At 39.5% G+C, this 17895-nt stretch overlaps 1 protein-coding gene across 4 annotated transcripts in view; it reads right to left on the bottom strand.

Moving 5' to 3' along the window:
• Window positions 1-4518: 4518 nt before the first annotated feature.
• Window positions 4519-17895, bottom strand: part of kctd1 (potassium channel tetramerization domain containing 1) — a 49875-nt gene continuing 36498 nt past the window's right edge. For all 4 annotated transcript variants that reach the window (XM_061920294.1, XM_061920293.1, XM_061920292.1 and 1 more), the window contains exons 3-5: window positions 17513-17657; window positions 11724-12029; window positions 4519-4942 (exon numbers count right to left, since the gene is read on the bottom strand). In XM_061920294.1, the coding sequence (XP_061776278.1) occupies window positions 4781-4942; window positions 11724-12029; window positions 17513-17657 (613 nt within the window). In that variant the 3' untranslated portion in view covers window positions 4519-4780. The remainder of the gene's footprint in view (window positions 4943-11723; window positions 12030-17512; window positions 17658-17895) is intronic.

Raw genomic sequence — 17895 nt, 5'->3', positions numbered from 1 at the left:
GACGCGCAGTGTCTCAGGGAAGTCGACGGCAGCTTTGTGGAAGGCACAAGCTCAGCTTTTTTCCGGTAAAAACTGACTTTTTAACCACAATTTTTTCACCGAAACCTGCTGGTTGACATTCCGTTGTGATTCATGTTTGCTTGACCGCACTCTGATCCATAGGAAAGTTTCACCTCCAGGAATTTTAAACAAGGAATCACCGTGTGTTTGTGTGGCTAAAGGCTAAAGCTTCCCAACTCCATCTTTCTACTGTGACTTCTCCAATATTAATTGTACAAATTGCAAAAGATTCAGCAACACAGATCTCCAAAATACTGTGTAATTATGCCGTTAAAGCAGACTACATTTAGCTGTGTGTGTCCAGTGCTCATATTTCCTTAAAACCCGTGACGTCTTGCGTACACGTCATCATTACACGTTTTCAAGACGAAACTCCTGGGAAATTTAAAATTCTAATTTAGTCAACTAAAAAGGCCGTATCGGCATGTGTTGCAATGTTAATAAATGGGTTGTACTGGTATAGCACTTTTCTACCTTCAAGGTACTCAAAGCACTTTGACACTACTTCCACATTTACCCATTCACACACACATTCACACACTGATGGAGGGAGCTGCCATGCAAGGCGCCAACCAGCACCCATCAGGAGCAAGGGTGAAGTGTCTTGCTCAGGACACAATGGACGTGACGAAGGTGGTACTAGATGGGGATTGAACCAGGGACCCTCGGGTTGCGCATGGCCACTCTTCCACTGCGCCACGCCGTCCCAAATATTTCATCATTGATACATAAACTATCAGACAGCGTGGTGGGTAGTAGTAGGTTTCAGTAGGCCTTTAATTAACTCATATCATGTATTGCTTATGGTAAAAATGTACATCCAGCTTGGAGAAGGCGAACCACCAAGTTTAATTGATTAGTGGTATTTCAGTTTGAGCAGATGAAAAGATAAGGCCCCTTAGTTTGATATTCGCAGGTGGATTGGATCACTTCTCGTAGGAAAAGAGGCTCTAATCGGGACTTTGGAATGCAAACGTGATAACCCTATCCTTGAGAAAAGACTAACTCAATGCCAGAATTTGAGTTATGCCTTAAAGCAGTTGTTTTCCAGACACTTACACACGAACATCTCCTTTTATGGTCAGGATGCGCTCTCCTGACTTACCACACACCCGGAGACAGGAAGGAGGAATACAAAAACTTATGGTTAGGCTTCTCCAAGTTAGGAGTGCCTCGTTTTGTTGACCCGACCTCCTCCAGGGAACTGCAGTTCTGTATGATGACGCTGGCTTGTAATAAAGCAACTTTTTGTTTAGTAAAGCGTCTCCGACGTCTCTTTTGATTCAGCTGCACCGCCGTGTCGCCCTTCTGTCCGAAAAATAAGTCAACTGGTATTTCTAGTAACACAATAAAACACTCGGCAAACAATCTTTCAACTAATAACAAATAAGTTGGGTCCGCAGAATGGCTTAATGCAAGTAGCTATTGCTACCCTGCCGGAGTCTTTCTGCTTGAAATGTCAGTCTCACAACTTCCTCTCATCCATTATGTACATTAAATCGAGTTGGATATGCTCTTACGATACCTGCTCAGTCGGCTAAGACCAGTGGCTTTGAATGGCATAATGGAAGCAAAGGGATGCCGCGCGGCCCCACAAACTGCTGCACCTGCAGTCAACAACAACAAAAAGAGAATCTGGGGCAGAGGAGGCCTGAAAGGGAGACATATAGCAACATCAAGCCTAGATAGCCACAGAAAATAGCGATTCTGCCAAAAGGGATGAAGACAAGATGACAGGAACTCTGTGTGAGATTTCACTTTGGATTTTTTGGCCCCGTGGGGGATGTGTGGAAGCACAACTGACAGGACTTGCGTGGAGAAGTCGGCTCTGTTCATTATAACTAAGTAAAGAAGCCCCCCCCCCCCCCCCCCCCGATGCAAAGCAGCCGCGGATCCTCCGAGGTACTCAACATCTGCCTGGGTAAACTTGGTTTTGCTTCTTCAAAGAAAGAGCGAGGATACTATCAAAAGTGCAAAGATCCGTGTGATGCTGCAAAAATGACGACGCTTGCCCGCGGCAACGTATAAACACACACCATGACAACTTGACTTGAAATTTATTTCACTTGTTTGTAGCTACATTCCTTTTTTTTTTCATCGGTCGAGTCCGTCGCTTTAGAAATATTTATTCCAGATATCAAAATGTGCACATTTGGAAGAACTTAGCAGTTACTTAGCAATTTGCGTCATCGTAAAAACAAACAAGAAAGCCACATTTAAAGGCCTACTGAAATTAGATTTTCTTATTCAAACGGGGATAGCAGGTCCATTCTATGTGTCATACTTGATCATTTCGCGATATTGCCATATTTTTGCTAAAAGGATTTAGTAGAGAACATCCACGATAAAGTTAGCAACTTTTGGTGCTGACAAAAAAGCCCTGCCTTTACCGGAAGTCGCAGACAATGACATCACAAGTGTGGGGGCTCCTCACATATTCACATTGTTTTTAATGGGAGCCTCCAACAAAAAAGTGCTATTCGGACAGAGAAAAAGACAATTTCCCCATTAATTTGAGCGAGGATGAAAGATTTGTGTTTGAGGATACTGAGAGCAACGGACTAAAAAAAAAAAACGCGATTGCATTGGGACGGATTCAGATGTTTTTAGACACATTTACCAGGATAATTCTGGGAAATCCCTTATCTTTCTATTGTTTTGCTAGTGTTTTAGTGGGTTTAATAGTACCTGATAGTCGGAGGTGTGTGTCCACGGGTGTCTTGAGGCCAGTGTCTTAGGGGAGTCGACAGCAGCTTTATGGACGGCACAAGCTCAGCTGATCTCCGGTAAGAAGCACATTTTTACCACAATTTTCTCACCGAAACCTGCTGGTTGACATTCCGTCGTGATCCATAGTAAAGTTTCACCTCTGGGAATTTTAAACAAGGAATCACCGTGTGTTTGTGTGGCTAAAGGCTAAAGCTTCCCAACTCCATCTTTCTACTTTGACTTCTCCATTATTAGTTGAACAAATTGCAAAAGATTCAGCAACACAGATCTTCAAAATACTGTGTAATTATGCGGTTAAAGCAGATGACTTTTAGCTGTGTGTGTGTGTGCAGCGCTCACATTTCCTAAAAACCTGTGATGTCTCGCGTACACGTCATCATTACACGACGTTTTCAAGACGAAACTCCCGGGAAATTTAAAATTGTAATTTAGTAAACTAAAAAGGCCGTATTGGCATGTGTTGCGATGTTAATATTTCATCATTGATATATAAACTATCAGACTGCGTGGTGGGTAGTAGTGGGTTTCAGTAGGCCTTTAAAGCCTACTGAAATGAGATTTTCTTATTCAAACGGGGATAGCAGGTCCATTCTATGTGTCATACTTGATCATAGCGTTCTAATTCTGATGATGTCATACTCATGATTGACCTGAAGGGAAGGAAGGGGGCGCTGATGAGTAAAAGTTGTTTATGAGTGATTTAATCAGGATTGTCCAAAGGGGCAATTTTTTTTTCAATACATTGACAAACGCCAAAGATTTGTATTATTTATTATTTTATAGTTCATTTAATTAACCAAATATATATTATTTATGAATACAAATTGGATTTAATTTTGATCAGAGCTGGGCAAATATTTTCACTCGGGGCCACATTGAGAGAAAAAAATGTGTCTGCGGGCCCAATGTGTATGTGTGTATAAATGATGTATACATATTTAGCTGCAAAAATCTGCTGTACAGTATGTGTGTTTGGGTCCCTTTTTTTTCAGGAACACTAATACCAAAAGTCACAATGTCCGATAGAGTCCTAAAAACATTATGACACACGACCTAAAAACATTTTTTGTAGATTTTGTAATTTGTAGGAATACAGAATTTATACAACTGCTGTAGAAGCACCTGCATTTGGAGGAGAGGAGCTACACCATGTTTATATACCAGTTTTACGCGTTAACAACACAAAATGTGAATTGATCATTCTACATGGATGAAGAAAGGACTGAAAATCTAAACGAGCCGCATGTGGCCCGTATTTTACCCAGGTCCGATTTAGATGAATGCCTCAATTAAAATAAAAGAGAACTTATTTGAACAATACATATTATTACTAAGTAAGCATGCCAAGTAAGGCATGATTATCAGTATATCCGACCCCATATTATTACTTTTGTTTTTTAAGTTTGGACACCCCCAAAATAAAACGTACTTTGTCTTTAGATTAAAATGTGCAATTATATCTTTGCACCACAGAAAATATATATTAAAGCAGAACCCTTCATCGGTCTCACATTATTCAACATAGTGTGAAAATGGATGCTAATTGTTGGTGACAACTGAGAGATTCGCCACTGTAAGCAACACATCGGTGACCTTTCCACAGCGAGCCATAATCACACACTTAACCACCGTGCCAGCGAGGCGACAAAGCGCAGTGACGGCTGACATGTTTGATGCCCTGCCACTCATTGCTCCATCGTTACAAACCATATTCAACCTAATGTAGGCTAAGTTTTAAAACAAACTTTATTTAGGGATACAACATATATAAATCTTTCTCAATTGTGTTGATGGGTAAGACAATCACAAATGTCCCCGTGATCTCCATATTCAAAAATGTTGGTGTCTATTTTTTTTTTCTTTTAATTCTCTAAGATGGTTCTTATATAAGAAAACCAAAACATTGACAAGAAGAAAACCAAAAAAATAAAAAAATGAAGAGAAAAAGTGAAGAGTCCAAGGAAAAGTCCAGCACAGAGAGGGGGGTTCTTTAGTCCAGCTGCTCTTGCTTTATCCTATTAGAATTGGGCCCTCGCTGACTCAACCTCCTCAGTTCCCGCCTCAGAACGTACTCGCTGAATTGGGAGGAGTCCACGCCTCCACCGCAGGATCCGGCGATCTCGAAGCCTCGCTGCTGTAGGCGCTCCAGAACCTGAGAGAGGAAAAAAATGTTCATTTGGGAATATTGTCCAGTCTTGATATGGACGATTGTAGACGACCACAGTGCAGCACACTAAGCATCCATCCATCCATCCATTTTCTACCGCTTATTCCCTTTGAGGTTGCGGGGGGCACTGGTGCCTATCTCAGCTACAATCGGGCAGAAGGTGGTGTACACCCTGGACAAGTGGCCACCTCATCGCAGGGCCAACACAGATAGACAGACAACATTCAGACACTAGGGCCAATTTAGTGTTGCCAATCAACCTATCCCCAGGTGCATGTCTTTGGAAGTGGGAGGAAGCCGGAGTATCCGGAGGGAACCCACGCAGTCACGGGGAGGACATGCAAACTCCACACAGAAAGATCCCGAGCCCGGGATTGAACCCAGGACTACTCAGGACCTTCGTATTGTGAGGCAGACGCACTAACTCCTCTGCCACCGTGCTGCCCCCCACTAGGCTTATAAACAGTAGACAACAGCTTGGTCTTTCAGTTCCACTTTGGTCCTCAGGAGGCAGATTGGATTTAAATCAAACTTGTAAACTTGGTTATTAATTAGTTTGAATTTATGGTCGTAGAGAACCACAGTGTATACCACAGGGCATGTTCTATTTGTTAGTGATACTGTATGTGTGTGTTGAGGCTGTCAAATTTAAAAGCTTCAAACTTGTTTGTGTTTATAAATAATATAAAATATAAATATGAGTATGAAATTGCATTTGTGCCATATCCGTTTTTTTAATTTAATACACCCACACCCACACACATATATGTATGTATATATATACACAATTGTAGCTGAGATAGGCACCAGCGCCCCCAGCGACTTCAAAGGGAATAAGCGGTAGAAAATGGATGAATTGATTGATGTGTATATATATATATATATATATATATATATATATATATATATATATATATATATATATGTATGTAGGTGTGGGAAAAATCACACGACTACTTCATCTCTACAGAACTGTTTCATGAGGGGTTCCCTCAATCATCAGGAGATTTGGTGGTCACCAGAATCTCCTGATGATTGAGGGAACCCCTCATGAATCAGTTCTGTAGAGATGAAGTAGTCTTGTGATTTTTCCCACACCTACATATTGCGCTCTACCACGGTATTGAGCACTATTCTCTGGATAATCCAATCAAGACATATATATATATATACACACACATAAGTGTATATACATAAATATGTATGTGTGTATATATGTTGTGTACATAAAACACAAAACAAACAAACAAAAAATATATATATATATACATATAATGTATACAACATATATACACACACAAACATATTTATATATATACATGTATATATTTACACACATACATATATACATTATATATATATATATGTATGTATATACACACACACACACATATATATATATATATATACACACACACACATATATATATATATACACACACACACATATATATATATACACACACACATACATATATACACACATCATTTTTTCAAATCAGATTTAATTTAAAACAATTTTTATCACTATTAATCAAAGTAAATTACTTGCTTGAATATTTAAATTAACTTTAAAAGAAAGACCCCAATATTTTGAATCAAATGCGGTCAAAATAATTTTGGCGATTGCGTACTTTGTAAATAAAAACAGAATGCAATAATTTGCAAATCCTTTTCAACTTATATTTAATTGAATAGACTGCAAAGACAAGATATTTAATGTTTGAACTGAGAAACAGTATATTTTTTGGCAAATAATCATTAACTTAGAATTTAATGGCAGCAGCACATTCCAAAAAAGTTGGCACAGGGGCATTTTTACCACTGTGTTACATGGCCTTTCCTTTTAACAACACTCAGTAAACATTTGGGCACTGAGAAGACAATTTTTTGAAGCTTTTCAGGTGGAATTCTTATCAAATCTTGCTCGATGTACATCTTAAGTTGTTCGACAGTCTGGGATCTCTGTTGTGGTATTTATGGGTTCATAATGCGTTACACATTTTCAATGGGATACAGGTCTGGACAACAGGCAGGCCAGTATAGCACCTGCCCTCTTTTACTGTGAAGCCACGCTGTTGTAACAAGTGGCCTGGCATTGTCTTGCTGAAATAAGCAGGGGCGTCCATGATAACGTTCCTTGGATGGCAGCATATGTTGCTCCAAAACCTGTATGTACCTTTCAGCATTAATGGTGCCTTCACAGATGTGTAAGTTACCTATGCCTTGGCCACTAATACACCCCCATACCATCACAGATGCTGGCTGTTGAACTTTGCGTCTATAATAATCCGGATTGTTCTTTTCCTCTGTAGTCCGGAGGACACGACTTCCACAGTTTCCAAAAACAATTGGAAATGTGGAATCGTCAGACCACAGAACACTTTTCCACTTTACATCAATCCATCTTAGAAGAGCTCTGGCCCAGCGAAGCCGGCGGCATTTCTAGGTGTTGTTGATAAATGGCTTTCACTTTGCATAATAGAGTTTTACCTTGCGCTTACATATGGAGTGACAAACTGTAGTTACTGACAGTGGTTTTCTGAAGTGTTTCTGAGCCCATTTGGTGATATCCTTTACACAGTGATGTCGCTTTTTGATGCTGTGCTGTGCAGAGGGATCGAAGCTCTGTAATATCATCGCTTACGTGCAGTGATTTCTCCAGTCTTTGCAGTCTAGTCAATAGAATATAGCTTGATAAGGATTTGCAAATCATTGTATTCTGTTTTTATTGAAGATTTACACAACGTGCCAACTACACTGGTTTGGGGTTTTATATGTTTGTCATCTGCAAGCAGAAAAACAATCTGACAGTCAATAGAGAACCCCCGCCTGAACCTGTATGGATATCCTGCAGGGAGCCAGCATCGTCTGCAGTGGACATTTTTTGGGGTATTTTTTCCCCTCAGATTTACACATTTCGGGTGAAAAATAATCACAAATGTCCATTGTGGAGGACGCCAGTTGTTTGACTTTCCTTTAAAAAGTCTATTGTCTCCTTGTTTGTGTTTGTGAGCTCGCCGCCTTGCAGACATCTACAGACGTGTCCTGGGGGCCTGCAGGATCACATTCCATCGAAGAGGCCCCAGGGAGCAGTGTGGCTTTCTCCCGAGCACTTGGCTCGGTGTGGGTCGCTCAGCTCAAAAAAATAAAAACTCCACCCATTTCACCCCCCCCAAAAAAACCCTCCCGGCCCAAGCCCCCGCCAAAACTACAAAGATCCCCCCTCCCCCTCACTGCCCTGCCTCCATTAGCCGCAGATACAGCATCCACCGCCGGCATGCTTTAATAACCAAACAGGATTATGGGCCCCGCCTGGGGACAAGCTGCCAGGGACGGAGCATGCTCAGTGTCTCGCTACGCTCGCTTTCTCTCTCTCTCTCTCTCTCTCTTTGCACTCACTTCAGAGATGGTTTTCTGTTGTTTTGTCTTTTGGAGACGTCCTCAGACGCTGTCCAGATCTGTGTGTAATCTACTCAAATATGCCTCGCTTTCTGTAATAATTCATATTAGAACTCTACTTCAGAAAAGTCAATGGAAACCATTTTTAAATGTTGATTGAAAACATTACCGTACCTTATTACTCAACATAAACTAATTACGTCGTATTTTAATTTAAATGCTAGCCAAAGAACCTACTGTATGTGCTGTTTTTTAAAGAACCACTGCAAAAATGTTTGTCAAAGCTCCTCTTCTGTTTTTAAGGATCTACAAAAAACAATAGCCAAAGATCCTCTATTTGCCAGAAGGGCTTGGCTGTTTTTAAGCAGGGAACGCAAGTAGCTCAACTGCAGATCACATCTATATCACAGCAGGTTTCTGCTGTTTTTAAGGACCTCGTCAAAGATCTCAGTCTGTTGTTTTAATGATCTACAGCATGAACGGTAGTCAAAAGATCTCCTATATCAAGAATGTCAGACTCGTTTTCATTGAGGGCCACATTGCAGTTACGGCTGCCGTCAGAGGGTTGCTTGTAACGGAATAATGTATGAATTTGCCTTTGGATTTCATTATTAATTATAAAAATTGTTTTAGGTAGACTGTCGATTTTACAGTAAAAACTTTACATTTACAAAGTGTTACTGTAAAATAGTGTTTTTCGAATTTTTTACAACATTTACAACGGTAAATGGAAAAACAGTACCACTGTTATTTTTTGGAGGGGGGGGGGTATTAGGGAAAAAGCTGGCAGCTTAGTTGCCATAATTTTTGTGTTAAATTTACATTGGTTTTTACAACATTATAATCATGGAAAAACAGTACAAGTATTTTTTTTATTCTGGCAACTTAGCAGCCAGTTTTTCTACCGTAAAACCAAATGTACCGTCTTTCCATCTACAGTAATACACCATTAAAAACAACAACCGTAGATTTTACAGTCAAAAACTGGCAGCTCAGTCAACAGAATTTTAACGCTAAAAATGTTTAATTTTTTTCTAATTACAGTAATACGCTGTAAAGAACAACGTAAAATGTTTTTTTTTTTATTCTTTTGATGGGTAGTGTGCTGTAAAGTTAAGTATTTCTATTTATTTTATTTAGACAAAAAATGTTTGGAAAGTATGATAATACTGTTTATAGTAATGTTTATGTTTGTTGCAATATTGGATACTGTTAAAGTTTAAAAGGTATGCAATTTCAAGCAGTACATATATTTTTTCTGTCAAAATAAAAAAGGTGAATTGCATTTAGTGAGAAAATATGAAGTACTTTATTTACACATTAAATTTCCAGGTGTTTGCGGGACAGATAAAATGATGTTGCGGGCCAGATCTGGCCCCCGGGCATTTAGTTTGACACCTGTGTTCTATATCATCCTCAGAACCTGAGTTCTCTGTAGAGGACATTTGTGTTTGTTCTGTTTAATGCCCACTGCAGAGAATGATAGCTCTCAAGAGGATGTCACAATAGCATTGTTCTGTTTTTAAAGATATACTGTAACAACATGCTAGTCAAAGAGCCTTTAGGATAATTGCCCACTACTGTATTAGAGGGTCTACTGCAAAAATGCTCTCAAGTTTCCGTCCGGTATGATGTCACTAATGGACCTGATTTAGCCCACGGGGTGCCAGTTAGTTAGTTTTATTTTATTTCGAACATGCATTCAGTTACAATATGGTCCATCACATATATCCAGTTTCTCAGCACCACGTATCCGAAAAGGAGTAGGAAGAAGCAGTTTATTTTCAAAACACTTCCTAACACATATGTTCACTTCCTTTGCTCAATTTTAACGCTAAATAAATCAAATAAATAATCAATGAAGTTGTCATGAATAATGTTTTTTATTTTTTTCTGTTTTTATATATATATATTATTTCTGTGTTTTTTATCCGAAACAAAATGAGGTCATGTAACTTTAAGTCCTTTGGAACTTTACAAATGTGGTTTATATTGGATATTGAACATTTTTGGTCCCAGGAGTGATCCCTGGGGTACGCCGTAAGATATATTTAGCGTGGTAGACCTGTGTTCATCTAGAGTTACGTGTTGCTCCCTGTTGGTTAAGTAGCTTTTTACCCAGTTAAAGACCAACCCCCTGATGTCATACCATTTTAATTTGCTAATTAATATATATTGATTTATTGGTTAAAATACTTATGATAAGTCTATAAACACTGCAGCTGCACACTGCTCACCAACAATTGCATCGGTAATCTTTTTTTGTTCTTTCGATTAAGTCATCGATGTTGAGATCTTACCTCTGTATCCAGTTTTTTTTTTTAATTTTGCCAATCTGTCTGCCTAAAGAGCCTAGACCACAAGTGTCAAACTGAAGGCCCGGGGGCCGTATCTGGTCTGTCACATCATTTTATATGGCCTGTGAACGCCTAGGAAAATATGCATCTATTAAGTACCGTATCTTTTCGTACTAAATGTATTTGTTCTTTTCATTTGGACAAAAACAAATATATGCACTGCATAAAATTGCATACCTTTTTAAATGTTAATATTATGCAATATCTTTATAAAATATCACTTTAGTTTCCACACATTTGTATTTGTTAAAATAAAAATAAATACTTCAATAACTGCTTTACTTATGATTTCAAAGGAAGTTATCTATCAAATTGTACACTGTAAAAAGGACAATGAGACATTAAAATTACAATGTTTTTTTATAGCATGTTCAACTGAAAACTTAAAATTGAGAAAAACTCTACCACTGTTTTTACTATAAAATCTTCCCGACTATGCTGCCTTTTTCTTACTGTAAAATCTACGGTTGTTGTTACCGTAAAAGGCAAAATGGTACCACAGTTATTTTACGGTAACAAACTGGCAGCTCAGTTGCCAGATTAAAAAAATAACAGTGGTACTGTTTTTCTTTTAAGAGTAATATGTTGAACAAACTACCTTAAATTTTACAGTAAAATTCAGGCAACTAAAATGCCAGTATTTTACTGTAAAATAACTTTGGTACCATTTTAAAATGGAAAATAAACAGTGGGTACTGTTTTCCATCTACAGTAATATAATGATTTTAAAAATCGGTAGATTTTGCATTTAAAAAAATGGTGACCAGAATTTCAATGTGAAATATACATATATATATATTTATTTTTTTTACAGTGTGCGTAAAAAATATGTTTAATAATAAAAAGCATAGGCAAATTCGTAAATAATGTATTGTTAAATGCGATCCTCTGAGGGCAGCCATCACTACGCTGTGGCCCTCAATGAAAACGAGTTTGACACCCCTGGCCTAGGCGGTATCTCGTGATTGTTAGGATATGCTGTGATGTGACTAACTAGCTGTTCTTACCTGGACAGAGTTAAGGTGGCAGTAGCCGTTGAGCGGGAAGCGGATGGCGTGAGTGGCGTCGTGGTTCCAGCTGGCATTGACAGAGTTGCACATGACGTCGCCGATCTCGGGGAAGACGTCCTCTATCAGCGCCTTGTCACCGCTCAGAGTGATTCTCTCGCCCAGTTCGGGCGCCACGCGCACCACCACGCACTCGCAGGGACGTGACACCCGGCTCAGCTCCTGGTCCAGGCGCCAGCGCTCTAGCTCGGAGAGCATGGGCTGCAGCTGGAAGTATCTGGCCTCCTCGTACAGCAGACTGAAGTCCTTGGAGAGAAAGACGAAAGGCATATAAGGACACGAGGACAAGTGAGTGATTGTTATTGTCAGTCATCTTGGGTCAAAACTGAGTTAATGTCCTGTCTTATCTATATCCTCATCCTTATGTCCATTTTCTGGAACACATTCAAAGTGTCCGGCTGAGATTTTAGTCTGCACGTATTCTTACGGTTTCTGTGTTTATTCTAACCAGCATGGCCTGTCGTCAACAGCTCTTTTTAGTCGCTGTTCATGCACTCAACTAGATGTTTATAAAGAGTGTGCACACATTTCTCCCAGGTTGTTTACAGTAGCATACAAGCATAACATATGGCGACTACATTAAAAACCATAAATGAAGTACCGTATTTTTCAGACAGTAAGGCGCACTTAAAATCCGTTCATTTTCTCAAAACTCGACAGTGCGCCTTATAACCCGGTGCGCTTAATGTACGGAATAATTTTGGTTGTGCTTACCGACCTTGAAGCTATTTTATTTGGTAAATGGTGAAATGATAAGTATGACCAGTAGATGGCCGTCACACATAAGCGATACGTGTAGACTGCAATATGACTCAAGTAAACAAAACCAACATTTTAAATGTTCCATTAAAAATATATAACATTACACACGGTGCTCAAAAATCTATCAAAATGTTTTAGTACGACTTTGGTAAGCTAAGAAGCTGCACTGCTTGATGAATTGTACTGTGCTTCAACATACGAGTATTACTATGGTGTGTGCATAAGGTAAGACAAGATCTGCCATCTTTTTAGTGACTATTATGCAAAAGCAACTTTACTTACCTTCTGATCTGTATTTGGGATCTGCATTAGTCCTAAAAAATGTGTGCGCGTCCGCCTTTGTAATCCGTCTCGACGGCGTTGTGAATGAGTGACTTCTTTTTCCTCAATCTTCTAGTTATGGGACATTCATCCTCCGTTGTTGCCATTTCATATATAAAGCAGTGTAAAGTTCTTACTTGTATCTGTCAGTAAACTCGCCATGAAAGCTCTAAAACATACCGGCATAGTGAGTTTACATTATTCACCCAAGAAACTCTAGTTATTAGAGAGTTCTGTCGGATGGTTTTTCACGGGACACATTTCCGGCGTTGTTATTGCACTAGTTATGCTGGGCCGTTATTGTTTTCAGTTAAGTCTGAATGTCATTAAAACAGTTAGCTCCATCTTTTGACACTTCTTCCACTCCCGTCCTTGCACGCTACACCGCTACAACAAAGATGACGGGGAGAAGACACTGTCGAAGGTGAGCCACGTAAATCAGACCGCCCACAAAACTACGCATCCTGAAGTGACTGTCAGAAAGCGACTTGAAGGGGGTCTGTAAAACATCATCTAAGCGATATTTTGACCAAAGAACCACCATTGCATGTTATGTAGACCACAAGGAAGTGGTTTACATTTCGAAAAAATTATAATTATATGACCCTTTCATGCGCCTTATAATCCGGTGTGCCTTTTGTATGAAGAAAACCTGATTAGACCCGCTCATCAGCAGTGCGCTTTATAATCCGGTGCGCTAAATGGTCCGGAAAATATGGTAATAATGTTATAGGAGCCAAATATTTATATATTATAAGGTGGAATTATTCTATTTAACAATCTTCTATATGCTTAAAGCACTCTGCTATGTTTAAATATCTAATATACCACAGATCCTCTATGATAGGAGAACTCTGCTGTTTTTTTAAGGATCTACTGCCAAAGATTTACCTTGAGACCCCAGTATGACCGTAGCTTTCTGCTCTTTTTAAGGATTTACTGGAATAATGTTGACCAGAAAGCCCCTTTATAACAAGGGCACTCCAGTGTTTAAAAGAATCTACTGCAAAAAGGTTGTATAGACAAATAACTTTTTGACAAAAGGTACCATGCTGATTTTAAGAATCTGCATTACAAAGGCTGGACAAATAGCCTTTGCTATTTTAGAGGATATGCTGCAAAACATGTACGGACAAGCGCACGCTACTCTTTTTAATGATTTATTGAAAAAAATGTTAACCAGAAAGCCTCTATATAACGGGGGAACTCTGCTTTTTTAGGGAACCTTCTGCAAAAACTTGCAGCCAAAGATCCTCTTTTTGACAAAAGCACCATGCTGTTTTTAAAGATATACTGAATCAATTCAAGTCTAAGATGCTCTACATAATAGAACTGCTTTTTTTAGGGATCTACTGCAAAAACTTGCAGCCAAATATCCTCTTTTTGACAAAAGTATCATGCTGTTTTTAAAGATATACTGAATCAATGCAGGTCTAAGATGCTCTACATAATAGAACTGCTGTTTTTAGGGATCTACTGCAAAAACTTGCAGCCAAATATCCTCTTATTGACAAAAGTATCATGCTGTTTTTAAAGATCTACTGCACCAATGCAAGTCTAAGATGCTCTACATACTGCTGATTTTAGGGATCTTTTGCAAAAACATTTTAGCCTAAAATCCTCTTCATGACAGAGGACATCTGCTGTTTGTAAGGATATACTACAACAATGGTAGAGGACATCTGCTGTTTGTAAGGATATACTACAACAATAGTAGTCTAATCCAATCCAATCCAATCCAATCCACTTTATTTATATAGCACATTTAAACAACAATAACGTTTCCAAAGTGCTGCACAGCCATGTTAAAAACAATATTATGCTCCACCAATGACTGAATAAAACAAAAAATGAATAAAAATAAAACCAATAAAAACAATATAAAAACAAATATGATTAAAAACTATTTTAAAAGGTAAAATCAATTAAAACAGTAAAATAAAAATCAAAGTGTATAAAAAACACAGAGGACAACAGAGGACAGAGGACCACACAACTCACGTAGTGTTAAAAGCCAAAGAATAAAAGTGGGTCTTAAGACGAGACTTAAAACACTCCACTGTGGAAGCAGTTTGAACATGGAGCGGCAGAGTGTTCCAGAGCTTAGGGCCGACCACAGAGAAGGCCCTGTCTCCCCTGGTCTTAAGTCTGGTCTTGGGCACCACGAGCTGGAGCTGGCTCTCGGACCTCAGAGCGTGTGCAGGGATGTAAATTTGGATGAGGTCCGAGATATATTGAGGTGCCAGTCCATGTAAAGATTTAAAAACAAACAGCAATGTTTTAAATTCAATTCTAAAATGAACAGGGAGCCAGTGCAAACTCTGAAGATACTCTAAATAATAAAACTGAAGATACTCTAAATAATAAAACTGCTGTTTTTAAAGATCTCTCTAAAAAACAGTAGAGGACCTCTGCTGTTTTTTAAGTATCTATTGTAACAAAGCTGATTTAAAATCATCTTTATAATAATAGAACTTCTGTTTTTAAGGCTCTTCTGCAAAAAAGGGAAGAAAAAAAAATCATCTTTTTAAAAGAGTGCTCTGATTTTTGTAGGGCAGTGCTAGTCAAATATCTTCTATATCAGTGGTCCCCAACCTTTTTGTAGCTGCGGACTGTATCCCTGCAGACTGTATTGATCTATATTGATATATGATGTATATATTGTGTTTTTTATGTTGATTTAATAATAAAAAAATACAAAAAAAATAAATAAATAATAATTTAAAAAAAATAAATAAATAAATATATATATATATATATATGTATATATATATATATATATATATATATATATATATATATATATACATTATTCAATTTTTTTTACCAATCGGTACCGGGCCGCGGACCGGTGTTTGGGGACCACTGCTCTATATCATAGCTCGGCAAAATACGGCTCACGGCGACATGCCGCCCGATAAGATTTTAAATCAGGCCCGCCGGATGTTCAACATTATATTTTTAGACCTTTAACATCAAAACTGTAGCCGCCATTATGCTGTGCAGTGCTATTTTTAAATGACCGTCAGTCATGAACTATAAAAAGTATTTCAATGGTTGGAATCCGTGCTTTTGGGTGTTATACAAGGTATTACGGTAATCTAGGTCACAGCAGCTCAGACCAGGAACAAACCAGAGTGGGCGGGGTTTGTTTCAGAAAAGCCAGCCCGAAATGCATGTGTCAGAAACAGATGTGGAAGCAGATTTTTACGTGATAGTATATCATATTGTAGGTGTGTATTTGACTTCATAGTTTGCTGTTTGTTACATTTTTGTTGTGTTTTGCTTGATTGTAAAAGATCGAGGAGCTGGTCTGAGAAGTAAAAGAGGAGCGATGTTCCATCCATCCATTTTCTACCGCTTATTCCCTTTCGGGGTCGCGGGGGGCGCTGGCGCCTATCTCAGCTACAATCGGGCGGAAGGCAGGGTACACCCTGGACAAGTCGCCACCTCATCACAGGGCCAACACAGATAGACAGACAACATTCACACTCACATTCACAGACTATGGCCAATTTAGTCTCGCCAATCAACCTATCCCCAGGTGCATGTCTTTGGAGGTGGGAGGAAGCCGGAGTACCCGGAGGGAACCCACGCATTCACGGGGAGAACATGCAAACTCCACACAGAAAGATCCAGAGCCTGGATTTGAACCCAGGACTGCAGGACCTTCGTATTGTGAGGCAGACGCACTAACCCCTCCGCCACCGTGAAGCCGGAGCGATGTTCATATGTTGTTAATATTCAGTGTTTTATTATTCATAGTTAATATTGTAAATCCCACTTTCTTTATTTTTTTGTACATTTTGCGTGTCCCAGTCGGTAAAACATTGTAAAATTCCATTCCGTTTTTTTGAGGTTGTCCTTCATAACGTTTTTAGAACTCTAATGGACATTGTGACTTTTTGCATTAGTGTTCCTGGAAAAAAGGGACCCAAACACACATACTGTACAGAAGATTTGTATAGCTAAATGTGTATATATAATTTATACACACATACACCTTGGCCTCCCAGACACATTTTATGCGGCAGTCGAGTCAAAATATTTGTCCAGCTATGCTCTATATGCTTTTAACACGGCTGGATTGATGCACCGACTACAAAAACAACCGGCAAAGATACTCAGCATGACAGGAGCACTGTGCTGTTTTCCAGAAGCCTACAAAAATGCTTTTTTTTTTCTTTTTCTTTTTTGGCTGTTGGGTCTCAAACGCACCACATTGAAGTTTGGTCCCGTAGCGGGAACGTGGCCTTTGCTGCAATTTGGGCCTGTCTTTGCTTATTTTAGCTGACATACTTTCTACTGATGGAGCCTCGCTGTGGATAATCTATCAGATGATGTGCTTCTTTGTTTTCTCCCGGGGGGCAAGTCAAGTAATTACTGACTAAATGGTACACACGAGTTAAATGGTAGGAATACTAATGGGTCGCATGTCGCGTAATTCGCCGTTGCGACCAAATGCGGCGCGGAGGAATATTTATTTTCTCAATGACGGTTTATCTCTTTCCCTTTAATATCTTTCATCTTGCTCGGAAGACCTCTGCTATTATTTTTTTGCAGCGTCTCTTGTATGAATTGAGTAACCGCCAGCCTTGCATTGTGTGACTTGTAGAAGCGCTGATTGGCTGATGACAATCTCTTACTTTGAAGTCGTCCGGGATGAGCAGCTTGGACGTCCTGAGGAAGTTGAGGATGTAGCGGAACATGTGTCCGTCCCTGTCAATGAAGTAGTGCTGCTTCAGGCTGTCCAGGACTATGGGCTCTGTGCCATCAAAGAGACGACCGATCCTGTGCACACACAGCGAAAGGGATGGGCTGGGTGGGAGCGTCAACAACTATTTGAGCGGCGCTGATGCACAGCTACTATAAAAAGACAAGGAAAGGAAAGAAAGAGATTAAGAGAGGTCAGGGCCAGCTGGTTGCGCTCTGCCCGAGGCGGGAAGAGTGCCAGTCGCCCTCTGGCACACAGCCTACAGCGACCTCCCAGCCTCCAGATGGCCCCACATGCCCTTTGGCCTTTACTGCT

The sequence above is a fragment of the Nerophis ophidion genome, linkage group LG14, assembly GCF_033978795.1.
Source record: "Nerophis ophidion isolate RoL-2023_Sa linkage group LG14, RoL_Noph_v1.0, whole genome shotgun sequence".
NCBI classification, from domain to species: Eukaryota; Metazoa; Chordata; class Actinopteri; order Syngnathiformes; family Syngnathidae; genus Nerophis; species Nerophis ophidion.
Note: the sequence above shows the minus strand (reverse complement) of the source record. Positions and strands in the feature narration are given on the sequence as shown.